We start from the raw sequence: 27,497 nt of genomic DNA, 5'->3' as shown, positions 1-27,497 counted from the left end.
TCGGACCGGTTCGGCTCCACACGCTGCAGAGACCGCGAGCCGAGCAGGAGCGTCGGCGGCACGGACACAAAGCGGCTCCCCTGCGGCCTCCCTGAGAGCATGAACCCCGCTCCGCTCGCACGGTGGACGGCGTGTATCTGAGCAGCGACCGCCCCCCGCGGAGCCTGCGCCGCTCGGACCGGAGTCCGCCCCTCTGCTGCAGCCGTTAGCCTGTTAGCTTAGCATCGCGCCCCCAGTGTCGCTCCGTGCGGGACTCTTCGCCTCCAGGAGCGGACGCGTTCACCCGGAACTGCATCCAGAGCCGCACCAGCCGCTCCCCGCTCCCAGTTCGAACCGCTGCGGGTGGAGACCCGTGTCTGTGTGCAGAAAAAGCAGCGACTACAAGAAGGCAGCGGAAGAAGGAAGTTTGTGAAGTTGACGGCTAGCCTGCTAGCTCGGTAGCCTCGGCGCCCCGCTGACCCGCAGCTGGAGGAAGTTCATCCAGAGCTGCGATATGGTTCCCGACAAGCCCCCGACGGAGAACGTGTTCCACGGGTCTGAGGACCTGAAGGAGACGGCTCACATCAGCAGCTTCCAGAAGTACAAGGAGCTCTACGTGAAGTCCATCGAGAGTCCGGATGGTGAGTGCTGCTGCTGCCGGGTGTTACGGCGGAGCTGGGGTCCGTGTTGACTGGTGGCCAGGCTCCTCGAGCGGTCCCTGGTACTGCTGGTAGGGCGGGCGGTGGTGGTGGGGCAGGTGGTGGGGTCAGTGTGGGGTGGTGATGGGGGTTATTAATGGGGTTGGGGCTGGTGTTGGAGTTGGTGATGGTGTGACTGTTGGGGTTGGTGATGGGTTAGTGATGTGATGGGGTTATTGGTGGGGTTGGGCCAGGTGACAGGGTTAGTGACGGTGTTGGTGATGGGGTTACTTTTGGGGTTAGTGATGGAGTTGGGGCTGGTGATGGGGTTGTGTGAGGTGACAGGGTTAGTGATGGGGTCGGTGAACGTGTTGGTGATGGGGTTAGTGTTGGTGATGGAGTTGGGCTTGGTGATGTGATGGGGTTATGGATGGGGTTAGTGTTGATTGGGGTTGGTGATGGAGTGATGGTGTTGGGCTTGGTGATGGGATGGGGTTAGTGTTGATTGGTGTTGGGCTTGGTGATGTGATGGGGTTATGGATGGGGTTAGTGTTGGTTGGGGTTGGTGATGGAGTGATGGAGTTGGGCTTGGTGATGTGATGGGGTTATGGATGGGGTTGGTGTTGCAGCTGAGTCACCTGAGGGCTCCACAGGGCTGCAGGTGTTTTCCTGCGTTACAGCAGAGTGGTGATGGAGCAGTGAACCTCCAGCTGTTCGCTCGTCTCCGTCGCCTCAGCCTGACCCGACCCGTCCCCTCTGGTCCTGCAGAGTTCTGGGCCGACGTGGCCAAAGACTTCTTCTGGAAGACCCGGCACTCGGGCCGCTTCCTGGACTACAACTTCGATGTGACCAAAGGCGACGTCTTCGTCAAGGTGATGGAGGGCGCCTCCACCAACATCTGCTACAACCTGCTGGACCGCAACGTGCACGAGCGCCGGCTGGGCGACCGGGTGGCCTTCTACTGGTGAGTCTCCGTCACTTCCTGTCCCCGCCGGGCGGAGGGACCCTTCCTCCGGAGAACCCCAGAACCTGAACCTCCGCCTGCTTTACACCTCCCAACATTTTGCAGAATCCGCTTTCAGAAATGGCGATTGCTTTTTTAGGAGTTTGTTGTGAAACTGTGAGAATAAGTTATTAGGGCTGAACGATATATTGCATTTGCGATAATCTCGCGATATTACAAAACGCGATTTGCGTATGGCAAGGTACGCGATAGGACGTGACGCAATTTTACATCCGAGCGCGCGGTGCAGACTGCTTGTTTCACAAGGTGCTGCTGACTGGAGCAGCGCGATCCCCGAACCTAGTTTTGCACAATGGCAGCGGGTTTAAAAAAGATGTGGAACAGCAACACGTCCTCTGCAAGGAATGCTGTGCTCCGTGCGCGCGTGCGCATGTGAGAGAGAGAGAGAGAGAGAGGGAGACAGAGAGGAATATCCCGGTGGAAAGGCACATTACTGCTCTGCGCATCTTGTATCCGCAAGGAATCCTTGTCTTTTGAGGACAGAAGCTGCTCGTGATCCATTTTAGCTGCTACTCAGTAAATAAAATGTGCAGAAACGATCGTTCAGTTCTTCTCTTTTACTGAAAAAAAGGTGCATGGCATCATGTCTTATCGCTTACTTTTTTTTTTTCTAACAACATGCAGAGAGAGCCTGCAGCCTGCACAGCGCCTTCTTCTTCTGTGGTGTCTGTGTAAAATAAGGTTGGACATGCAAACAGCACACCTAGTGGCATGAAGTGCAAATGCAGTCATGATGTCGTCTGTGGCCGTGGTGTGAATGGGGAGATCCTGATCATGTAAACAGGAATAACTGTCTGTTTCAGCAGGTCGACGGGTGATTCCAGATGTTTCAGAAACCAGAATATTGACCTGAACCCTGCATGTAAACTTAGCCAGTGTGGTCAGGACAAAATGTGAGGGTTTTATGTTGATGTAGCCTCCTATGACAGAAATGTGATTATTCATATTTATATTTTAGAAAATGTTCTTAAAGACGGAAGAGTCTCAGGGGCAACAGGATGTGCAGGAAGCTGGTGGGACGCTTGTCCCACAGCTGGAAAAAGAAGAGCTCTGACTGAGACGCAGAGGGATCAGCATCCCTGAGCAGAACCTCGTTACAGAGACCCAACAAGACGGGATCAAAAGAGAAAATGATCGCTAGAGTGCTGGAACAGGCCAAAGCCATTTCACAGGTGCTTCATTCCAGGTGTCTTAAGTTGCTTTTTTAGTGACTTTTGCATTTTGAAGTTAGATTTTGTTCTGTTTTTTAAATGAGAGTTCTAATAAAGTTCACTTTGTTACAAGTCATACATCATTATATTTAATTCAAACAAATAGAACTAACCTATGGGAAAGAAATGCTTAAACTTTGAAACAGATAATTAAATAAACAGACTAAATTAAATATCGCATTCTATATCGCAATCGCAATATTGAGGGGAAATATCGCAATTCAGTATTTTCCCCATATCGTTCAGCCCGAGTTTAGATGAACAGTTCTCACCTCCAGCTCCTCCACCTCCTTCCTTCAGAAGTCGTTCATGTTCTCCTCGTCTTTCAATCGTTGAAGACAAAGGAAAACGGCAGGCTGTTGTTCTGTGTCAGGAGGTCAGGAGGTCACCGTGTTCGCCTGCTCCTCCGTTATCTGGGTTGACCTTCAGCAGCTGGAGGGGGGAGGTCGGGGCGCGGCGGCTTCTGGCTCCTATTGGAGCTTTTCCAGGAGCCGCGGCGCCGTTTCAGGGGTCAGAGTTCCTTTGTGACTCATGGGTCGGCGTGTCGGCCGCGCACTTTGACCTCTGAGCCCCGTTACCAAAATACAACGCAGCAGCTCTGGTTCTGAAACGTCCTGACTACAGGACACCAGGTTCTCACACACACACACACACACACAGGTACACAAACTGATGTGTTATCATGAAATGTCAGGGACAGTGTATGTGTTTCCAGTCCTCTGGCAGGCGGCCATGTTAACTCATTCAGGGTGGAGCAGCAGCAGCAGCAGTACCAGTATCAGCAGTACCAGCAGTACCAGCAGCAGTAGTAACAGTAGCAGTAGCAGTAATAGACGATCGGGTAACCAAGATGGCGCCGGTGTGTGGCGCGCCGCCTGCCGCTCTGTTTTGTTGTGGTTTTTAGTGTTTTTATTGCAGGGCGCCTTACAGAGCGAGTCTCTGCTGCTGTATGATCGCCAGTTTCTACTAGATCTCCGGTATAAGGTGGAGATCTCGCTGCTAGCGACTACTGTGGGCAGAAAACTTTACTCCGCTCCTGTCGGGCATCCCGGCTCACCTGTACCGGGCCTCGTACGCGGCGGTCGGCCGGTGAAGCTGAAGGTCTACCTGGCGCGGCGTTTGTCCGTCTCCCGGACTGGACCTGGATCACCCCGCTCCTTCATCCTGCCGCAGTGCTTCCTGGACCTAATGGAGTCCTGCTTGGTCCCCGTTGCCGGCCTATATGACGGACTCCAGTCCCGCCCCCTCTCCTCCCCCCGGCTCCGCCGGCGCGAAGTGAATCTCCGACACCTGAGGACGCTGCACCGCCGGACCACAGGCGCCGTCTCCGGCCAGGATGGGCCTGGTGAACGCCAGATCCCGGAGCAACAAAACCTTCGTCCTGAGGGATTTCTTCAGCGCTGCTCTGCATTTCCTCGGCCTGACGGAGACCTGGATCGGCGGGTGAGTGCGGAGCGTTTAACGAGCTCGTACCCGCTGGCTGCTCCGTCCTCAGCTCCCCGGGACATCGGGCCGTGGAGGAGGACGGCGGCTGTTTCGCTCGGGCCCGGTGCCGGCCGCTCGGGCCCGGTGCCGGCCGCTCGGGCCCGGTGCCGGCCGCTCGGGCCCGGTGCCGGCCGCTCGGGCCCGGTGCCGGTCGCTTTCATCTCCAGACGGCCCAAATACAACAAGGACTTCATCGGTGAGCTGGCTGACTTCCTGGCGGGGGTCATGTCCCGGTGTGATCGCGTCCTTGTTCTTGGGGACTTCAGCATCGTGTCTGCTGCCCTGATGAGCCTCTGGTTCAGGACCTTTGAACGCTCACGGACTCTCAGTCTGGCTCAGTGTGTCTGGTCCCACACACGAACGGGGACACACACCAGATCTTGTTCTCTGCCGTGGTTTTTCATTTTCTAATCTGGAGACGTGACAGCGTGTCCTCTGACCGTCTGCCTGTGGTATTTGAAGTCGGGTTGTTCTGTGCACCAGCGTTCCTGCTCGGCGCTGCCGGACCTTTGACCCTTCCACCGCTGTTCTCTTCTCTGCGGCCTTCAACCAGCTCGGTTCCCCTGAACTAACGGGTCCAGAGGAGCTCAGCTCGTGGTTCCACTCCTGCTGCCAAACAGTCCTGGACTCAGTGGCTCCATTAAAAACCAGGCAGCCTGAAGCCAAACCTGAGTCCTGGTTCAGTGAGAGAACCCGGCAGCAGGAGGGAGAACCGCAGAGCTGAGCGCAGGTGGAAGAAGGACAAGCTGCACGTTTCTTTTCAAAATTTAAGACTGCTGGCGCAGGTATCAGAACACCGTTAAAGGCGCTAAGACAGAATATTTGTCATTATTCTGGAGAACCGCCATGACCCACGTGTGCTGTACTGAACCACAGACTCTGTTCTTAACGCCCCACAGCCTGTCTGCTTAGAACCAGCCTCTGAAACCTGCGAGATCTTCCTTCAGTTTTTCATTGATAAGGTTGTTTCCACCAGGGCCCTGATCTGACCCCTGACCTCTGACCCCTCTGGCTCTGGTCACTGCTCTGGTGTATTTGATGAGCTCGAGCAGTGACCTTATCGTCCCTACAGGATGTGGTTCTCCACATTAAGCCCTCAGGTTCCCCCGAGACGCCGTTCCCCTCATCTCTTTAAAGACATGTCCCCAGCAGTGGTCAGCTTGTCCTCTCCGTCTGTCCTCGAGTGTCCCTGGACATTTTAAACATGCAGTGGTTCAACCCCTTCGAAAGAACCTGGCCTGGATCAGGCTGTCCTGGATCATTTCAGGCCCATCTCAAAGCTGCCCTTCATTTCACAAATCCTGGAGAAGGTTCTCTACCTGCAGCTGAAAAACCACCTGGACAGTCTGACATCCTGGAGGTCTTCCAGTCCGGGTTAAACCCCTGCACGGCACCGAGTCCGCTCTACTCAGGGTTTTTAATGACACCCTGCTGGTAAATGACTCTGGTGACTATGTGGTTCTGGTTCTCCTGGACCTCACTGCTGCATTTGACACCGTGGACCACAACATCTTACTGTCCCGACTGCAGCACCTGGTCTGGACCAGTGGTCCTGTACTGCAGTGGTTCAGGTCCTGCCTGACAGACAGAGCTACGAGCTTTTGTCTGGCCAGCTCTGAATCCTCCTCTGCTCCTCTGTCTTATGGGGTTCCGCAGGGCTCAATCCCGGGGCCGCTGCTTTTCTCTCTCTATTTATTGCCACTGGGCTCCATCCTGAGAAAGCACGGCGTCTCTTTTCACTGTTACGCGGACGACAGCCAGATCTACGTCCCGTTAAAAAAAGAAGCTTTCTCATTAGCGTCTCTGCTACGGTGCCTGGAGGACGTTAAAAGAATACTCCGAAGATTTTGGACCCACGCCCTATCCCGATCATTTACAAAGTGAGACAAGCTCATAAATACCTTTTTTGTGTCTGTGCGTCCAGCGGCTGGAGCCCAGCTGTTAGCATCGTAGTTAGCTTAGATCAACTGTGGGAGGTGAAGAGGAGGCAGAGCCGGACTGATGAAAGTGGACAAAATCCTCCTTCCAGTGGTCCAGGGGACGGCGTATTAGCACGTGAAGAAAATCCCAATGGTTATAACACATTTTAAAAGACGTGTTTTCTTTTCAATCTGTTAAAATAACGTTTTGATCCACAGACCTGCGCATGGCAGCGCTCTGGAAGGAAACACCGGAGCACAGCGGCCGAGTCTGTGCTTCTCCTGCTGTGCTCCGGTATATCCTTCCAGAGCTCTGCCATCAGAGCTGGGCAGAAAGTTCTCTCCCATGCCATGTTTTCCATGTAGCCAGTCCGTTCTGGAAGAGCCGGGCGGATCGTGATCACCTGGGCCCACAACTGTTTGTTGCAGGTGATTCAGATCAGCCCCGCCCTTTGTTAACTGACTGGGCACAACAAAAACATGGCATCGGAAAGTACTTTCTGCCCACCTCTGCCTGCCATGCGCAGGTCTGTGTATCAAAACGTTATTTTAACAGATTGAAAAGAAAACACGTCTTTTAAAATGTTTTATAACCATTGGGACCACTGGCGCCCCGACGCTCCGTGTTCCGAGTGAGCGCCGCACCGTTCGGCATCGCTCGGACACGCTCCCGCCCCATTGGAGGAGCTCCCGTTGGGAGCGGAGAGGCGGAGACGTTCGCGGCGCTTCCGCGTCCGGTGCGTCCCTGGCGTAACCTGCCCTCAGCGCTTCGTTTCTTCGTTTTTATTTGCACAACGCCAAGTTATGACGCACTCACCGGTAAGTAAAGCCCCAAACATTCTTCTCCGCCGTTCTGCAACGACGCTCCGTCCTTCTATGCGCGCACTGAACCAGGGTCAGTGCACGCCACTGACATGTACGCACAGGGGGCAGGTCGAACGGCGAAGGGATTTGATTGGTTTAAAAAAAGGTGTCCCCTCAAGACTATTGGTTGCTGTTTGTCCCGTTTTCCTCCTGCTGTAGATAGTGGATATTTTCCAAACTACTTTAAGAACACGCCATGAATTGCTTCCCATCGGGTCATAAAGATCATTTTAACCAGTATTTAAAAAATGTATCTCCTTCAGATCGCCAACCCTCGCTTTAATGCATGTTTAAATGTCTTTTTTTGTTGTTTGTTTCTGTATTCTTTGTTTTTAATGTTTTTAATTCTTGCACTTTTGTATTACGTGACCTTGTGCAGCACTTTGTGCAGCTGCAGTTGTTTTTAAAGTGCTGTATAAATAAAGTTGAGTTGAGAATTGAGTAATATCAGGTTCCAGGCTGGCACAACGTATCCAGGTCAGGTTGTTCTGCTCTTTGCCCTGGGCTCTGACTGCCAGGCGCTCCCGTCACCTCTCAGCTATGCAGCCTGGCTCTGCTGCCGGAGCGTCATGGAAAACACACTGCGGAAGAAACACACCTGCGAGCAAACACACACACACAGTGGGTCAGTGTGCTGCAGCGGTTCGAATCCCTCTGCTGCCGTCGTCCGCCGCTGGCGGTGACCACGAGGAGCGGAAAGACACCGTTCACACCACAACCATTGACGTTTCCATGGAAACGCCGGGGTGGTAGACCTCTGGACTCCTGTTTACAGGGTGTGTGTGTGTGTGTGTTTGTGTTCACTTGCACCGATTATGAAAGTCATGTGGCGAGGGCCGTTGGGCCGTCATGGTGCAATCCTCCGACTTCTTCTTCTTCTTCGGTTCACCTGAACGTGTCTTCCTCCTCCTCTCACAGCCCCGTGCTGACGGCTCTGCTGGGATTAAGACGCGTTCTGTTCTGTCCTCCTCCGGCCATGTTGACGTTGCGCCCCCTAGTGGAGCAGTTTCCACCTCGCGTGTCTGAAGTTAAAATGAACAGAAGCTGCTTTATTAGTCCACACACAGACAAACGTCAACAAACTGGACAACACACAAAAATATGAACACACCAGAAATGCCCTGGGAAGCGGAGCGGCCAGATTCACTCCAGTTTTCACTCTGGATCAAAGTTACATTTGAAATGTCCTCCTGAAGTCCTGATTATGGTTTAGAGTCGTCATGGAGGGTCGACCAGGAAGCGGCGGCTCCGTTCTGATTTTGAACGATTCCTCCGCCATGTAAAGTGAATCCCGCTCGTCCCGCTCGTTCTCTCGTCTTTGTGACGCTAATTTTCCAAGATGGCCGCCGGGGGCGAGCGATGACAGGGAGCCGAGACGATTCATTCAGTGGGAGAGATGGACGAGTGGATGGACGACTTTAACAATGCGGACCTTTTTACAGCGGTAGCGTCAGAGTTGATCCGGAAAGAACAAAGAAACAGGAAGTGACGTTAAATTCCTCCCCGTCCAATCAGAACGCTTCGCAATAGAAAGAGGAGGAGGGTACTTTAATTCCGAATGTAAGGTGTTGACCCCAGCTAGCTAGCTCCCTGGATGCTAGCAAAGCCGGGTTTGGAAGAACACCCACAATGCAACAGTTGAATGAGTTTTCAGGACTTGGACCGGATCCTGCATCATTAAAACGGGCTGGTGTGGAGACGGGACTGGTTTTCTGTACCAGTTGATTGGTTTTCTGAGGATGTGTGTTTTCATCACGTCTTCTCAGCAGAACCGAGCTCAGAAGTCTCAGTTTAAAGGTTGTTTCTTCCTGTTCTGCTGGTCCGGCTCAGACTTCCTCCTGGGTTCTGTGGGGTTCAGATCTCCACTCGGGGCTGAGCGAACGTCCTGCTCAGTGCGTTGACTGAACGACTGGGTGAATGTGTGGCTCGTGGGAACGTTGGCAGTGTGTGCTGAAGTGTGTTTCCTTCCAGGGAGGGAAACGAGCCTGGAGACGAGCTGAAGGTCACCTACAGACAGCTGCTGCTCCGGGTCTGCCGCTTCGCCAACGTCCTCAAGGCCCAAGGTGGGTTCGCATCGGCCGTTCACCATTCAGGAAGTCCAGGAGGGAGGAGGAAGTCAGGCAGGAAGGGGGGAGGTCAGACAGGAAGCGAGGGAGGAAGCCAGGCAGGAAGAGAGGGAGGAAGTCAGGCAGGAAGAGAGGGAGGAAGTCAGGCAGGAAGGGGGGAGGTCAGACAGGAAGCGAGGGAGGAAGCCAGGCAGGAAGAGAGGGAGGAAGTCAGGCAGGAAGAGGGGAGGTCAGACAGGAAGCGAGGGAGGAAGTTAGGAAATCAGGTTGGGAGGAGACTGAGATTAAGGAAGGAAGGGAAGAGGGGGAGGAAGCAGACTGGGTGGGGGTGGAGCTGCAGCGGCAGGGGGTGGAGCTGCAGCGGCAGGGGGTGGAGCTGCACCGGCAGGGGGTGGAGCTGCAGCAGCTGCAGGGGGTGGAGCTGCACCGGCAGGGGGTGGAGCTACAGCAGCCGCAGGGGGTGGAGCTGCACCGGCAGGGGGTGGAGCTGCAGCAGCTGCAGGGGGTGGAGCTGCAGCTGCAGGGGGTGGAGCTGCAGCTGCAGGGGGTGGAGCTGCAGCAGCCGCAGGGGGTGGAGCTGCAGCCGCAGGGGGTGGAGCTGCAGTGGCAGGGGGTGGAGCTGCAGCGGCAGGGGGTGGAGCTGCAGCATCATGTCCTGCGTTTGTCCTCCAGGTGTGAAGAAAGGCGACCGGGTGTCCATCTACATGCCCATGGTGGTGGAACTGGTGGTGGCCATGTTGGCGTGTGTTCGTATCGGAGCAGTTCACTCCATCGTGGTGAGTTGGAGGCTGACTGCACGGGGGGGGGTAACGGGCAGCGGGGGGTCGTTAGCGGTCACAGGTGACGCTGTGCTGTTCTTCCAGTTCGCAGGGTTCTCGGCAGAGTCCCTGTGTGAGCGGATCCTGGACTCTCAGTGTTCGCTGCTCATCACCGCAGGTCAGTCACAACGTCACGGCGTCGGTCCGACTCACAGGGAGACGAACGCCGCTGATCTGAGCGGAGCGGCAGGTGGACCTTCGTGGTTCTGGCAGGTGTCGCCTGACCGAGGCCTCGTTTACACGACGACATTTTGGCGAAAACGCTTGTTGTGGTCTTCTTGCTGGTCTTCTTGCTGGTCTTCCTGCTGGTCTTCCTGCTGGTCTTCTTGCTGGTCTTCTTGCTGGTCTTCCTGCTGGTCTTCTTGCTGGTCTTCTTGCTGGTCTTCTTGCTGGTCTTCCTGCTGGTCTTCTTGCTGGTCTTCTTGCTGGTCTTCTTGCTGGTCTTCCTGCTGGTCTTCCTGCTGGTCTTCCTGCTGGTCTTCTTGCTGGTCTTCCTGCTGGTCTTCTTGCTGGTCCCTACACCCCCTGCAGCAGGTGAGCAGAGGAACGGTCCTGGACTGACATTATCTGTACCAGACTTGGACACAGTGGGGAAACAGTCTGAACTCGTCAGTGTGACTGCCGGGGAAATCCTCTATGACAGCGGTTTTCGAAGTGTGAGGCGTGCCTCCCCTGGGGGGCGCCAGAGGGTTTCAGGGGAGGCGCGGCGCGACAGAGAGAAAAAAAAAACGTGTGGGCTTCCGAAGCAGTGTGTCCTGTGAGATTCCAAACGCCAGGGATGGGAATCGACAACCGGTTCTTTTGTAGAACTGGCTCCTCGTGTCTCAATTCCAAAGAGCTATTTGTCTGTCTCCTGAACGATTCCGCTTATCGGTTCCGCTGTGTGTGTGATGACGTACCATGCGCTCTGCGCATGCGCTCACAGCAGCCACGGAGCAGCTGCGGTCCATTCTGGCGCCGCTACAGAGCCGCGGACCGGAAACTTTCAGCAAGGATCCTATGTTTCCTCACTCCGGAGCCCTGCTGCTTCAGTCTGAACAGAAACAAGTCCGGTGCCAGATGGAAAGTAGATACGTGCTTCTAAAGCACTGATTTCAAAATAAAATATGTGTCGTGTTTTTGCCTTCACATAGTTTTTTTGTGATTCTTCTGGTAGAATATATGACAAACAACGCGATCTAATCATTATAAGGATTAGAAAAATGAACGATGTTGTACTTACTCATTGTAGGAAAGTCAAAGACACCAAAATTGCACAAAAACAAAGCTCAGTGACCGGAGCGGCTGTGTTGCCAGATTGGACGGGTTTCTGCACAATCAAGCTTGTTTTGAACCCGAGGCGGGTTGATGGACTGGCTATGTGTTGTGACGTGTTTTTTTGAATGCATATCCGGTTTTTACGGTTTTAACATGCATTTTCTACAGCGATGGAGGTTTGGACTGCTTTCTATTGTTGGGTGGTTTTAACAATATATTTGGGGCAGATCTGGCAACCAACATCAGCTGACAGCAGACACACCGAGACCTTGTGAGTGACAGTGTTGCAGAGCACTGTCACCGGACCAGACATGCAAGGGCATCCAGTGTGAGGCCGGTGTCATTTGGTTTTGAGCTTTCCTACCTGGCGTCAGGAAGAAGCTCCAGAGTTTGACTGTATGTCACACCAAAAGATGAAACTGGGGCGACTTGCAGCTTGCAAAGTTTTCATGACATGGAAATTTTTTTTCTTCTGTTCAGGATGAAGATATTAAAGAGTTCATGCAAACACCCCATTTGTATTGTTTCATTTCTCACTCAATGAGAATCGATAAGAGAATTGATGAGGAATCGTACCGATAAGCAGTACTGATAATGGAATTAGGATTGCTAAATTCTTAACAATTCCCATTCCCCCCCCCCCCCAGAAGATAGGAGTAGGCGGGTAAAGGGGGGCCACCATGCTTTTGACTTCTCTTTGGGGAGGCTCGCTATTCCACACTTTGAAAACCCCTGCTCTATGAACATCAGCGTCCGGCCCACGGAGGATCTTCAGGAGGAGCAGCGCCGGGGGCGGGGGGGGGGGGGGGGGGGGGGGGGGGGGGGGGCGGCAGCAGTGACGTGAGGACACCTGCCGGGAGACAGAAGCCGTGGACTTACTGCCAGAGGAGTTTGGACCAGTTGGGATTCTAACTTGGTGATCTATTGGATCCACTGGATTCCTCTGTTCCAGCAGTGGACCGACGGGCTGTGAGTCATGATCCGCCGCCGCCACACCGTCCGTCTCCTGCGCCTCGGACGTTGGGGAGCGTTGGGGGAGTTTGGGCTGAAGTTTATCACTTCGCTTCCTGCACTGCGCCTCGTTTTCAGTCACGTTTAAGGTGAACGGCGCTGGAGCAGCGAGTGGCGGCGCACGCCGAAGCTGTGTGACACACGCAGCTTAGTTTGGGGGTTTTTACGCTCGGCTCTCGCACAGGCACGTGCACTACAGCCGTGCACCAGTACACATGGTCCGGCTGGTGCAGCGCTGCTCCAGAGCAGGTGCAGCTACTCCCTCAGGACAGGTTAGCATACCTGCTACCTCGAGGCGTGGAGGGCCAAACAGCAGGGGAGGATCGGAAGGAGCAGGAGTCCCTGAAGATCCTGCAGCCCCAGGCCACCAGGTCCAGGTCCAGGTTTCTGAGCTGCTCCTGGAGTCCTGCCAGTCGTCCAGACTTCAGCTGGACGAGGCGGATGAGGACCAGGTCCTGGCCTGCTCCCTCAGCAGCCCCTCTAGAGGCCATCGGGACTGGATGAAGACCCTGCTGGAGCTTCTCCAGGTGGCTCCGGACCTGCGCTGCCTGCCAGGAGGACAGGGGTCCCAGTGAGAACCCTGCTGGTCTCCTGAGGCCGAAGCCCCGGGGCGGATGACTGGGGTGGACTTCATGGCCCGTTTCCTCCCAGCGAGGACCGGAGCGCCCTCCTGGTGGAGGTGCAGCACTACAGCAGACGGGCGTTTCCTATGAAGGACGCTAAGACGGCCCAGGTCTGCAGGACTCTCCGGAACCAGGTCTTCACCTGCTGGGCACACACCCAGTACCTGGTGTCGGATCCTGGACCTGATGGCACCACCGACACCACAGACAGCCTCAGACCAGACCCTGGTACACCAGAGACCGGGACAGTAGCTCAGTACCTTGAGGGACACGGCGCCGGCTGGCTCCGCCCACTTAGTCTCACAAGCGAGCAGGAGGCCAGTGGAACGAGCTCTGCGCTCACGCCTTGTTTTTTTAACCCACGCTGGGTGTGTCACGGCTCGCCGTTCAGGTCCGACCAGTGGAGAATCACAGGAGAACGTTCTGACTGGGAACGTCCTCCAGAACCCAGTTCTGACTGAGAACGTCCTCCAGAACCCAGTTCTGCCTGAGAACGTCCTCCAGAACCCAGTTCTGACTGAGAACGTCCTCCAGAACCCAGTTCTGACTGGGAACGTCCTCCAGAACCCAGTTCTGCCTGAGAACGTCCTCCAGAACCCAGTTCTGCCTGGGAACGTCCTCCAGAACCCAGTTCTGACTGAGAACGTCCTCCAGAACCCAGTTCTGCCTGAGAACGTCCTCCAGAACCCAGTTCTGACTGAGAACGTCCTCCAGAACCCAGTTCTGACTGAGAACGTCCTCCAGAACCCAGTTCTGACTGAGAACGTCCTCCAGAACCCAGTTCTGCCTGAGAACGTCCTCCAGAACCCAGTTCTGACTGAGAACGCTGTCGTGTAAACGAGGCCTCAGTCTGCTTCAGCTGAGAGTTCAGTCTGCTCAGCAGTCTTATCGGTGGGATTATAATCTGGTGACACACACACACACACACACACACACACACACACACACACACACACACACACACACACACACACACACACACACACACACAGATGGTGGTTCTCTAACGTGTTCTCACCCTGAACTGAACCCTCTCCTGATTTCCCTGAATTGAAGTCAGACTTGATGGAGGTTTCTTCTTCTTTGAAAACAATCTGGTCCTCCCTGTCCCCCTGTGTCCCCCTGTCCTCCCTGTCCTCCCCTGGCCCCCCTGTGTCCTCCCTGTCCTCCCCTGGCCCCCCTGTGTCCCCCCACCCCCCACCAGACGGTTTCTATCGAGGCGATAAGCTGATCAACCTGAAGCTCTTAGCCGATGAAGCGCTGCAGAAATGCAGAGACAAGTAAGAACAGTGGACACTATGTCTCCATGGACACACACACACACACACACACACTCACACTGTGCAGACTTGGCTCCAAATGTGTGTTTGCATGCTGTCAGTCAATGTGTGTTAAATGGACGTGTGTGTGAGAAAGTGTGTGTTAGTGTGGATTTGAGTTCATGCATGGCCAACGCTGCGTGTGTGTGTGTGTGTGTGTGTGTGTGTGTGTGTGTGTGTGTGTGTGTGTGTGTGTGTGTGTGTGTGTGTGTGTGTGTGTGTGTGTGTGTGTGTGTGTGTGTGTGTGTGTGTGTGTGTGTGTGTGTGTGTGTGTGTGTGTGTGTGTGTGTGTGTGTGTGTGTGTGTGTGTGTTAGAGGGTTTCCAGTGAAGAAGTGTATCGTGTTGAAGCACTTGTCGAAGGAAACAGAGGATAACCTGGGCTCTCAGTCTCCTCCCACTAAACGCCTCTGTCCCGATCTGCAGGTACACACACACACACTCTCTCTCTCTCTCTCTGTCTCTCTCCCTCTCTCTCTCTCCCTGTCTCTCTCCCTCTCTCTCTCTCTCTCTGTCTCCCTCCCTCTCTCTCTGTGTCTCTCTCCCCCTCTCTCTCTCTCTGTCTCTCTCCCTGTCTCTCTCCCTCTCTCTCTCTGTGTCTCTGTCTCCCTCCGTCCCTCCAAATGTCCATATTGACGGGTCCTTCAGGTGGACTCTCTCAGGTTCGGACCTTTATTTTGAAGGTGTCTCTTCCTGTGACTGTTCATTTGTTGATTTCTCCGGCAGCCACTAGAGGGCAGCAGAGCAGCGGCTGAGACCCGCTGCACTGAACTAAAGCTTCTGTTTCATCTTTGTCTTTACTGCTCCCACTGACCCCCCCTCCTCATCCTCATCCTCATCCTCATCCTCCTCCTCCTCCTCCTCCTCTCCTCTCTCCTCCTCCTCCTCTCCTCCTCCTCCTCCTCCTCTCCTCCTCCTCCTCCCCTCTCTCCTCCTCCTCCTCCTCTCCTCTCTCCTCCTCCTCCTCCTCCTCTCCTCTCTCCTCCTCCTCCTCCCCTCTCTCCTCCTCCTCCCCTCTCTCCTCCTCCTCCTCCTCTCCTCCTCCTCCTCCTCCTCCTCCTCTCCTCTCTCCTCCTCCTCCTCTCCTCTCTCCTCCTCCTCCTCCTCCTCCTCTCCTCTCTCCTCCTCCTCCTCCTCTCCTCTCTCCTCCTCCTCCTCCTCTCCTCTCTCCTCCTCCTCTTCTGCTCTGCTCCTCCTCTTCTCCTCTTCTCCTTCTCCTCCTCCTCTCCCCTCTCCTCCTCCTCCTCTTTTCTTGGTTCCATCCAGCAGGAGAATCAAACAGGCCGAGTAAAGAAATCGCGTCCTGTCCCCCAGGTATTTCATCCTCACCACCTCTCTCCTCTTCCTCCTCCTCCTCTTCCTCCTGTTTGACTGTTGAAGGTAAAATTCACAGAAATGCAGAGTTTACCTCCAAATGCTGTTGAGAACAAACGATCACCCATCATTTCATCAAAACACTGAAATGATGGAATCAGTTTTTTGACTGATCGGCGGTTTGGACTCCTGACTGTCCGGCCGCTGCCGCCGCCGCCGCCGCCGCCGCCGCCGCCACGGCGCTGCAGAGAAATGGTTTTTCTTTTAGTCAGTACATCTGATGCGTTGACGACGAGACGCTGGATGATGTGTGGAACGGCTCCAGACTGTAGTCTGCATGTTCTCCCTGTGGACGGACCCCAGCTGTGCTGTCGAGGTTCAAGTCCATGTTTTCAGCCCGTCTTCCTCCACTTCCTGTGGCCTCCACTCGCCGCCGTGCTGCAGGAAACCGCGCCCAGTGGGAGAACAGCCGTGAATTACACAGGAGGCTAATGCTAGCAGCTCATGCTAGCAGCTACTGCCGCGGTGTGAATCCAGCTGCATTGTGGGAGAAGTGACAGCTGCTGCAGCGTCCGCTCCTCCCCTCCGTTAATGGGCGCTGAAGACTCGGTTCACCCTGCGTCCTCCGACCGGTTCCGTCTGTCTGAGACAGAACGCTGGTCCGGTCTACATGGGGGTTTTTTCAGTCCGATTGAAAACAGTCGTATTAAACCCGAGTATCCATGGAGGCAGACACAGCGATCCTGATCGGTCCTGGTTCCCCAGGGTCCTGGTTCCCCAGGGTCCTGGTTCTCCAGGGTCCTGGTTCCCCAGGGTCCTGGTTCTCCAGGGTCCTGGTTCCCCAGGGTCCTGGTTCTCCAGGGTCCTGGTGGAGCGGATCACTCGGCGTCCTCCCAGTGTTTCTATCTGCTGGATCTCTGATCCATAATGACCGCTGCTCAGAGAGCCCCTCCCCCGCCCGGCGCCACGTCTCCGCTCCTGCCGGTGTTTCAGATGAACTGGTGTCCGTGTTGACTGGTGACCAGCAGATGTTGGAAACCGACTGAACCTTGTGGAGGTTCTAGTGAACGTCAGTTTTCTACAGTTCCAGTAAATGTATCAGTTCAGAGTCTGATTCTGACATCTGCTGTTTCCAGCATCTGTTTACGTCACTCGTTACCATGGGAACCAGTTCATCCGTCACACCGGGCGGCGGTCCGCTGGTAGTCTACCACCGAGCTCTTTCAACACCCGACTCCACCTCTGCTCCAGGGTTTGTTCTCTCAGGGTTTTTGTTAGTGTTTCTCAGCCACCGTCCAGTTCTTCTGCTGGTTTTTGACTTTCCTACTTCCTGTTTCCTGTTTGCTACTTCCTGTTTCCTGTCACGTCATCATGTCACTCGGTAGAGGGACACCTGGCAGAACCCCGTTCAACCCGCTCCGCTGTCGGGTTCTGTCTGAGACACGGAGCGGATTATGGATCAGTCGGATCAGGAACACGATCCGGTCCGAGTGAAGCGGATCCTCAGGGGTTCTATGAACCTTTACAGTCCGCTGGACCCCAGAACCCCGTTATAGGAGGAGTCTCGGGAACATGTAGACAAGGCCCATGAATAACACTCTCTCAATAACACTCTCTCTCGGTCACTCTGTTGGTCGCTCTCTCTCTTCTCTCTGGTTTGCTGTGGAACCCTCGGCTGCCGGCGGACGCCTCTTGGTTCCTCCTGGTTCCTCTTGGTTCCTCCTGGTTCCTCTTGGTTCCTCTTGGTTCCTCCTGGTTCCGCCTCGGACTGATGGCTGGTTTTCTCTGCTCTAACTGCTCTCCTGACGTTCTTCTCGGCCCGAGGAACCGGAGGTCTGCTTGTTCCTCACCGGACCCGGACGCCTGGAACCAGGACGTTACGGAACGGTTCCGCTGGCGCCGGTCGGCTTCACTGTGGATGATTTCGGAGTCCGACCCGCTCGATTCGGCGGCAGTGACTCGAACAAGCGTCTCCAGCCGGCTGCGGTTCCACCAGACCTCCGGTTCTGGACTGGCTCCAGGGCCACAGGTGGTTCTGTGTTTTCGTCTGAAGCTCGGGTCCTCAGGAGGCGGCGGCTCATGGCGGCCGCCTCCTGAGGAGCGGCTGTTTGTTTGTGGACATCAGAGCCGGACCAGTTCTCTGTACCGGTTCCTTCGGTGGGCTCGGGTGACCGGACTCCCGTTCTAACCCGTTCTGACCCGTTCTAACCCGTTCTGACCCGTTCTTCCGGCTGCCTCCACTCACTCCGGGCTTCGTTTGTCGAACTAACCCCGTCCCTCCGGGAGACGCTCCGCCCGTTGGGAGTTTCTGACGGAGGGTCTCCGTGGCGACGGCGGGAACTCACCCGGTCCCCGGCCGTTCCAGGTCCCGTGGAACCCGGACGTGGACCTGTGCTGGCACGCCCTGGTCCGGGCGGCGCCGGACGAGTGCGAGCCGGAGTGGTGCGACTCCGAAGACCCGCTCTTCATCCTCTACACCAGCGGCTCCACCGGCAAGCCCAAGGTCAGGCCACGCCCCCGTCCGCCCGCCGGGCCGACCCGCTGACCGCCGCCTGACCTTTGCCCCCCGTCCTCCAGGGCGTCCTGCACACGCTCAGCGGCTACATGCTCTACACCGCCGCCACCTTCAAGCTGGTGTTCGACCACCAGCCGGACGACGTGTACTGGTGCACGGCGGACATCGGCTGGATCACCGGACACTCCTACATCACCTACGGCCCGCTGGCCAACGGCGCCACCAGCGTCCTGGTGAGTCTGTACCGCCGGGCGCTGGTGTCCCGCCACCGGGCGCCGCGGGGCTCCGGTGCCCCGCCACCGGGCGCCGCGGGGCTCCGGTGCCCCGCCACCGGGCGCCGCGGGGCTCCGGTGTCCCGCCACCGGGCGCCGCGGGGCTCCGGTGTCCCGCCACCGGGCGCCGCGGGGCTCCGGTGTCCCGCCACCGGGCGCCGCGGGGCTCCGGTGTCCCGCAGTGCACCGGAAGAACCTTTAGGAAGGAGAAGAGTGACGGCCGCGGTCGGCTGCTGTGTTCCAGTTCGAGGGGCTGCCCACCTACCCGGACGTCGGCCGCATGTGGGAGGTCGTGGACAAATACCGGGTCAGCAAGTTCTACACGGCGCCGACCGCCATCCGGCTGCTGATGAAGTACGGCAGCGAGCCGGTGCGCCGGTGAGTCTCTTCCCGGGTCGGTCCCGTCCAGAGGGGCGGAGCCTGTCCACACGCTCCCGTTTTCAGGGGAAACCCGGAGGCGTCGGCGGCACCGGGCGAGTCCCGAACCTGCCCGGAGCGTGAGCAGGGAGAACATGCAGACTCCACACAGCCGCCGGCGTCCCGCCGCTCTGACCGCGTTCTGCCGCCGTCCGCAGGTTCAAGCGAGACTCCCTGAAGGTTCTGGGCACGGTGGGCGAGCCCATCAACCCCGAGGCCTGGCACTGGTACTACAGCGTGGTGGGGGACAAACGCTGTCCCATCGTGGACACCTTCTGGCAGACGGAGACGGTGAGGGGGGGAGGGGGAGGGGGGGGTCTCACACAGGAAGTGATGTCTCGATGCGACGCCACACGGCTTCGTGAAGAGCGAATCAGGAGGCTTAAAGTTTAATTTGAAAGGGTATTGGAAAGACAGAAAATAAAGTTCTGGACTGAAAAGAACAATCCTCCATCACCATCAGAGTGACGGAGGATCCACTTCCTGCTGGACTGACGGGGGACCGCTCGGGTCCTCGTCTCCGCCCTCTGCTCTGTCTTTCAGGGCGGTCATGTCCTGACTCCCCTGCCTGCAGCTACGCCCATGAAACCTGGATCTGCTGTAAGAAAACCTGCTTTTATTTTGTTAAAACACTCCAGAGATTCTCAAAGCTTTTATTCTGAAAGGTCTGGGAGCTGCTGGTGTTCAGGTCAAAGGTCATTTTACCTTTCTGACAGTCAGGATGTTGAGAGGTCAAGTCTCCACGCCGCTCAGGGTTTGTCAGGGTCAGGAGGAGCGCTACATGCTACGTGCTAGTGATGCTACACGCTACATTCTAGTGATGCTACATGCTAAAGGGTTGTGGTGGTCTGGGATGTGGACCGTTCCTCCAGCTGTGATTGGTTCTGGTTCTGGTGTCATGGAGCCCGTTGATTGGTCAGCCTCTGTTCTCCGCCCTCCAGACGTTCCCGTTCTTCGGCGTGGTGCCGGCCATCCTGAACGAGTCCGGCGAGGAGCTGGAGGGGCCCGGCGAGGGATACCTGGTTCGTATCTCCTGCAGAGCAGGTTCCCCGTTCCCCAGAGCGTATCGTTCTCCGTGTTCTCCGTGTTCTCTGGTTTCATGACTGAAACAAACGGCACCACCTAGTGGACCACCGCAGAACGCGTCGCTGCAGTGAGGGTCCACAGGCTGGCTGGTTCAGTTAGTTCACCCCAGGGGTTCAGCTGAGTCCAGCGGTGGGTTGGTTAGCTGGTTAGTTGAGTCCAGCGGTGGTTGGTTAGCTGGTTAGCTGAGTCCAGCGGTGGGTTTGTTAGCTGGTTAGCTCCCGGCCCTGACCCCCCCTCCCCCGCCGTGCTGCAGGTCTTCAAGCAGCCGTGGCCCGGCGTCATGCGGACGGTGTACGGGAACCACCAGCGCTTCCAGACCACCTACTTCAAGAAGTTCCCCGGGTACTACGTGACCGGAGACGGTGAGCAGGTTCTCCGGTTACGCCGCCGCCGGGCCCCCCGCCGCCGCCGCCGCCGCCGCCGGGCCCCCCGCCGCCGCCGCCGCTGCCACCCAGTCTCACCGTGTGTTGGTTCTGCTGCAGGTTGCCGTAGAGACGAGGATGGGTACTACTGGATCACAGGGAGGATCGACGACATGCTGAACGTGTCCGGTGAGTGGAGAGCAGAACACACACACACTCACACACACACACACACACACTCACACACACACACACACACACACAGGGCTGAGAGCGGATGTGTGCCGCCCCCTGCAGGCCACCTGCTGAGCACCGCCGAGGTGGAGTCGGCGCTGGTGGAGCACCCGGTGGTGGCGGAGGCGGCCGTGGTGGGCCGGCCGCACGCCGTCAAGGGCGAGAGTCTGTACTGCTTCGTCACGCTGACCGACGGCGTGGAGTTCAGCGCCGCGCTGGAGGCGGAGCTAAAGAAGCAAGGTGAGTGATGTGCAACACACACACAGGGACTCACGCTGCTGGTGTACACATGGACACTCTTACACACTTTCTTGACCTTTGTCTCACACTACTGTGCGTGCGCATGTGTGTGCGTGCGCATGTGTGTGCGTGCGTGTGTGCAGGGTTCCCGCGGGTCCTTAAAAAGTCTTAAAAAGTCTTAAATTTAAAATCCAGGTATTTAAGGTCTTAAATTGTCTTAAATTTACCGTAAATTTGCTGTCGGTATTACATTTCCAGACGGTGTGTTTAATGCCTCTGGGAAAGCAGTGCGATCCGCCGTAAATTTTCTAATAGTTTGTATTTGTGTCATTGACTTAGCTTGCCGTAAATAGGAGACGTAGCGTTTATTAGATGTTTTACGGTACGTTCCTAATTGACGTCACGGTCACGTGACCTTCCACAACAATCGCCATGTCGGAGGGCACGCACGTCACACAGCGGTTTCAGGCGGACTCAACAGTTTATCCAGAACATCATCGCTTGTGCACGACTTGAATAGTCCAGACTGACAGTGGTGAACTTTGGTGCTCTTGTGGGATGCGGGCAGACCGCGATGTGGGTCGTTTTGGTTTTTTTTCCGGATACCGGCTGTTTTCACGCACCAAGGAGAGCAGACTCGACAAGTCTCTCAAAGAAGAGGCTGGCTGGCTAACGAGGATTTCAGGAGCTGACGTGCAGGAATCAAGCATCAAGAACATGAGTCTGTGATCTCCACTCTGTATCCGGTAAGATCAGCGTTATTACTTGATGATTTTATGCAGCGTTTGGGGAGAATGACCTCTGTGTGAACCCTGTGCTCTGCACTGTGGCGCAACCGAACTTATATTAGACTGCTGTCTTAAATTACAGCATATGTTTGGAGTCAGGATTGACTATTACTTCGGGTTGGTGCTGCTAAAACAATTTTGAATCAGAGCAGCTAATACTTGAGAGCAGCCACTCCAGGGGGCCCTCAAGTAAATGTGCCCCAAAATAACAAATCAACTTCCAATGCACCATATTAATTGTTTGGTATTCTCAAGATAGAATTCAGCATTTCTTAGTCTTCAAGGTTTAGAGTAATTCTGTGAGCATGTGTGGATGTGTATAGAATGCTAGAGCCTTTATTTATCTCACCATGGAGAAATTTACCATTACAGAGGCTCAAAGAACACACAGGGGAAAACAGTGAGGGAATGTGTGAAAGAATAAATAATAGTGCATATCTTAATAAGAATATTAATAGGATAATATAATAATAATAATAATATAGATCTAAAAGGAGGAAAGACCTAACTTTCAATAGAACATAAATCTAAAATATAACAGGAGCTATAATATATATACGAATATGTACAGGATGTTTTAGTGCAACAGAATGTGTGTCTGATGAAGTGACTGTGATTTATTATGGGAGTTAAAAGTGACCATGATTGCAGGACGGTATGTCCAGGGTTCTTGCTCATATTCTATACGGTAGAGTCTTTATGTAAATTGTAGTTAATGTAATGATCTGTTTGTGACACTGATTTTTTTTTAAAAATGTCTTTTTTTTTTCATCTTTCCCCTCCAGGACATCCATCAGACCTGTTTCCCCCAGACACAGCTGACTGGTTGCCGTTAGTGGATCTGGGCCACAACCAGGTCCCAGCTCCCCCTCCAGGAGCCCAGGCCCGTGATGAACCTGCTGGAAGCTGCAACACGAGGAGGAAAGATGTAGAAGCTGCTGAGAGTCTGGTGGCTTTACAGAGCATGTCATGAAGTGACTGTGTGACCGGTGGTTGTGAACCAGTGGAGGAGCAGACCGACATGCTGCAGCCAGAAGAGGACAAACTTGTGCACCTGTGCTGCACTGACGAACATCGTGACACCGTTGCACCTTTTGACTGAACTGTAAATGTTTCTGTGCCGTATTAAAGAACAGCTGGATTCTTTTTCATGAAAACTTCAGACTCCATGCTGCTGCTTTTTACATTTTGTCATAACATGTTTCACATGACTTGTATTTGAACTGCCAAATAAATATTTGCCCTTCCTTTGTCGGTTACCAGTTGAATGATACATGCGAAGAAACAATTCCACTCAAACAGCTTTATTTGGTATCAGCCTGCCTGCAGATTCACGGATAATTAAGAGGTAAGAACCAATTACATTAGACACATAGGTAGGTTCCTGAATAATGAAGCCCAAGCTTGACACTCCGATCTCCTCCTGAAATCCACACGTGAAATACAAAAACCTCCACAGAACCCTCTCCATTCACTCAAACTGTTTAGTTAAACTTTAAAGTCGTGTGACAAAAACATTATGTCCAGAAAAATAAATGAAATAACAAAGGTAATATCCAGAGATAGAAAGAGAAAGAGAAAGAGGTAAAAAAACCAAAACTGTGGCTCTGCTTCACTTGCCCAACTGTCTGTCTGATGCAGGACAGCCACAAAAACGGAACTTTTTTTTTTTTTAACAGGCAATTAAATATGCAAACTTCCAGAAAACCTCAGTTTACTCCATGACATCCAACACAACTTATCCGTATGGATTTTTAACCTTAACTTATTTATACACATATTTTGAAAAGTAGTTAACCACAACATGAACTGTTAATCATCTGTGAATATTTTAACCTGTAAATTTTACTGCTTTATTTGAGAGGAACTGCCCTGTTCTGCATCACAGTGGGGAGAAACAAAATGCCAACTGTGAGCTTTAGATATGTTTACAATAAAACAAAGAGTATTTTCTACCACAGAAATTGACATTTTTGGGTCTTAAATTATGTTTTTTGAGGTCTTAAAGTCTTAAAAAGCATTAAATTTGACTTTTCAAATGGTGCAAGAACCCTGCTGGAAACGCCTCCTCCCGCCCCGACCTTTACCCTGTACCGTTTGAAGCCTTTATGTTTCTGCAGTTTTTCACTCCGTGGGAATCCTCAGTAAACTGAACGTTTTCTAAAAATTTTGGAAGTTTTTTGTCTCCTGCGTGTCTGTAAGACAAAGACAGAGGTGTGTCCCCGTAAACCGTGGTGTCAACTGGTATGGAAAAGCTGTCCTCATATACCACCTGTGTGTGTGTGTGTCTGTGTCTGTGTCTGTGTCTGTGTGTCTGTGTGTCTGTGTGTCTGTGTGTCTCTCTCTCAGTGAGGGAGAAGATCGGAGCCATCGCCACTCCAGACTACATCCAGAACGCTCCTGGACTCCCCAAGACCAGATCTGGTAAAACTCCATGTTTTTTTTTTTTTCCCGGTTTTCACAAACCAACATTGGAAAAAATTCCCCAGAAAGGTTATAAATATACCCTTTTTTTCAAAATGAAAAAAATATATTTAAATTAAAAACTCGCAGCCTGGTTCGTTACTCAACACCGCGTCCTGGGTCAGACCGCCGCCCTGACCGCGGTCCACCCGGCCGATGCATACGAGTTAAAACAGGTCAGTGTGTGAACGACAGGTAGAGGTTTTTTTGGTTGTAATCGGTCATTTTGACAGTCATGAAAATGTTGTTAAAATCAGTTTCTACATTAAAAATCAATCACGTTAAAAGATGACTGACAGCCTTCAGATTTTTATTGTGTAGAAAAACCGGTCAATTACTGGGAATTCCCAGTTGACATAATCCCTGATCTGAAGCCTGAACCTGTCCCCCCTCCTCTGGACGCTGCTGCTTCCTGGCCGCGGCGTTCCTCTGAGAAGAAAACAACGTTATAGGGTTTGACCGAAGGAGCAGGCATGTCCTGCTGTTAAGTTTCACAAATGATTAAAAGCACATGAACTTGCTCTGGGATGACGGAATAGATTAAAATCACATTGAGCATCTTCACTTTCTGTAATAAATTACAGGCTAGCAAAAGGCCCCAGAAGGGAAAACCTCCTTGGAGTTGACCTTGAGGCCTGATTCCCACGTCCGCGGTGGCGGCGCGGTGCTGCAGCGGCGCGTTCAGGCGTCCCTCTCTCACAGCGCGGTCTGCCTGAGCGGGTTGTCGGCGGCGACGGGCTGCTGTGTGTCTGAAGTAACTCCAGAGGCGTTTCGGGAGCAAAAGGATGTTTATTCCCAAGAGCAGCATCCAGAACCGAGCGTCAGCATCGGCAGTCAAAAACACACACTGCGGCTTCCGCAGCTCCGACATAGACCTGTAGATATAGAGCTCTAGATATAGACCTGTAGATATAGAGCTCTAGATGTAGACCTGTAGATATAGAGCTCTAGATATAGACCTGTAGATATAGAGCTCTAGATGTAGACCTGTAGATATAGAGCTCTAGATGTAGACCTGTAGATATAGAGCTCTAGATGTAGACCTGTAGATATAGAGCTCTAGATATAGACCTGTAGATATAGAGCTCTAGATGTAGACCTGTAGATATAGAGCTCTAGATGTAGACCTGTAGATATAGAGCTCTAGATATAGACCTGTAGATATAGAGCTCTAGATATAGACCTGTAGATATAGAGCTCTAGATATAGACCTGTAGATATAGACCTGTAGATATAGAGCTGTAGATGTAGGTATCTAGACACGCGCTCCTCTCAACCGCGCCGAATAGTCAATTCAAACCAACATATATCTGCATATATGACCACGAGGCGCTGTCTTACTGTTTTCAATGGGACTCGCTCCAAGCCGCAGAAAACCAGACGGAGCAGAGCTGGAAGCCTCTGGTGAGACGGTCTGTGGGACAAGAGAAAGACCAGCTGACACCAGGTGTGTGTTGATGCCGCTGGTTTCAACGGGACGCCGCGCACAGCCCGCTCAAAATAGACCTGATTTCTGTTTAGAAACCGCCGTGCGGATTTGAACGTTCCCCTCTGTCTGCATGCAGCTCTGAAACCGGACGGGTGTGTGAATGAGGCCTTAATGTCACCTGCCTTGAACTTCAGAATTTTAGCAACGTCTTCACTTGTTTTCGTTGCCTGACGAGTCGTGTTGGTGAAAATAATATTGGCCACTTGAAGAGTATTTCATCTTTAACACTGGTAAAATATTTGAGACGAACTCTGGTGGAACGTTAACAGTAAATATCTGTTCCAGGTGTTCCACGCTCAGAAACCCAAACCTAACGTGACTGAATGACAAGTCCAGTGTTTTAGCAAGCTAGCTAACTAGCTAGATTAATGTAAACGTGAGTTAATCACAGCTACTGTAAACCCTCTAATAGTGACCGGTGTTCCATTAAACCCGTCTCCTTTAATGACCGGTGCGTCTTTGTAGAAAGCTCCTAAAAGCCGCCTCCCAATGTAAGCCTGTTTTTATGTCTTTTCTTTTTCTCTGTGAAGCGCCGTCCTGACAGTAGTCTGTGCCACAGCGCCAGTCCTCCTGCTGTGGCCACTGTGTGTATTACACTTGTCTGGTAAAAATGGCGGAGGGACAGAAAACATGAAACTCGATGTTGAGATTTAATTTTTTCACATTGATAGAAAAAATAAATGAGCTCAGAACATTTTACTGGGTTCAAACTGACAAAAAAGATCTTTCTGCTCTTTTTGAAAATGTTATTCTCTCCTATACATGCCTCCTTCCATTAAAGCCTGGAGCAGCTACAGCTGAGAGGAATGAAAGCCCCGGCTGCTGTAGAGGATTGACGGTGGTTTGGAGGCTGCAGGCCGCTGCAGGAAATCTGTTGTTACTGAGCCTGCGGCCTGCGGCGAGTCGTCTCTGGCCTGGATTAGTAAAAAGTAATGACGGACATTCCCGAGTCTGGATTCATAGGTCACCTGTAAATCTCGTCTTTTAAAATATTGGGACATCTGGCTGTCCAGCCGCTCGCTGGGCCGTGCTGGTGCTGCAGTGACGCCCCCTGCTGGCGCCGGTCCGTCTGGCATCAACCGCTTACAAACAACAGTCGTCTTGTTTTCAATGGTTTTTTACACTTACTGTAAAAAGTGAAGGGATGGAAGGGGGGAGGATTTTGATCGTTTTTATTTTAGGGGGGGGGACGCCATCCGCCTTCATCCCCCCTCAACTCCAGTACTGCCTTTCCCTGCTCCTGTCCCCGTCCCTGCTCCTGTCCCTGCTCCTGTCCCTGTCCCCGACCCTGTCCCTGCTCCTGTCCCTGTCCCCGTCCCTGTCCCTGCTCCTGTCCCCGTCCCTGCTCCTGTCCCCGTCCCTGTCCTGACGTCTTCTGTCCCTGCAGGGAAGATCATGCGTCGGGTTCTCCGTAAGATCGCCTGTGACGAGCGCGACCTGGGCGACGTCTCCACGCTGGCCGACTCGTCGGTGGTGGATCAGCTGTTCCTGAACAAACGCTGCGCCGCCGTGTGACGCGCCGCCCCGAGCCCCGGGCGACGGCGCCGCGCTCGAGCCCCGGCGGCAGACCGGCCCTCCTCGTCCCAGCCGTCCCCCCCGGCGCCGACAGTCGGAGTTTCCTCAGACTGCAGCCTTGACGGCGCCGCCGCCGCCCAGGTGTCCGCCGCTGACCAGCGGACGGCGGCTCTTCCTCTCTCGACTCCGGTGTTTAGTTTTAGTTCCTCCTAGGTTTGTTTTCCCGTTTCGGTCTTTGGAAAGACTCAAAGCGGACGTCGCTGCGACAAACCGGTCGTGAGCTGAGAGCAGAGAACCCCCGAGGTCCAGTAGATGTTTAGTTTGGTCCAAAACTCTAAATCTGACTGTCCGTCTGGGTTTTCCTCTTTCACCACTTCACCGTAGCTCCAGCCGCGCAGCGCGAGACGTCTCAACACTTTCAGAGGCTTAATTCCACCCCGTCCCTTTAACCTGTTTGTCTGTTTTGTTTTTTTGGTTTAATGGAAACTTTGAGTTTATTTTTGACTTTTCTTCCTTGTTTTTATGTTTGACATTTTGACTCGAAGCCGCCTTTGCTTGTCTGGAATAAAGAAGTTCTCGTCTCTGGATGA

General features: G+C 53.7%; 1 protein-coding gene across 3 annotated transcripts; it reads left to right on the top strand.

Moving 5' to 3' along the window:
- acss2 (acyl-CoA synthetase short chain family member 2) lies at window positions 1-27,497 on the top strand. 3 transcript variants are annotated; one of them, XM_030119212.1, is made up of 19 exons: window positions 1-620; window positions 1,386-1,581; window positions 9,092-9,183; window positions 9,859-9,962; window positions 10,050-10,122; window positions 14,100-14,175; window positions 14,530-14,638; window positions 15,482-15,526; window positions 17,892-18,029; window positions 18,104-18,274; window positions 18,558-18,691; window positions 18,889-19,021; window positions 19,274-19,330; window positions 19,672-19,752; window positions 20,070-20,178; window positions 20,299-20,367; window positions 20,476-20,652; window positions 23,790-23,864; window positions 26,780-27,497. In XM_030119212.1, the coding sequence occupies exons 1-19, from the start codon at window positions 494-496 to the stop codon at window positions 26,905-26,907; spliced, it is 2,094 nt and encodes a 697-aa protein (XP_029975072.1). In that variant the 5' UTR covers window positions 1-493; the 3' UTR covers window positions 26,908-27,497. The 3 variants fall into 3 exon arrangements, with proteins under 3 accessions (XP_029975072.1, XP_029975071.1, XP_029975073.1); XM_030119211.1 differs by having other exon boundaries at window positions 15,479-15,526; XM_030119213.1 differs by lacking the exon at window positions 15,482-15,526 and having other exon boundaries at window positions 2-620.

This window comes from Salarias fasciatus, chromosome 20 (genome assembly GCF_902148845.1).
Source record: "Salarias fasciatus chromosome 20, fSalaFa1.1, whole genome shotgun sequence".
Classification (NCBI taxonomy): Eukaryota; Metazoa; Chordata; class Actinopteri; order Blenniiformes; family Blenniidae; genus Salarias; species Salarias fasciatus.
This window is presented reverse-complemented; position numbering and strand designations above follow the sequence as displayed.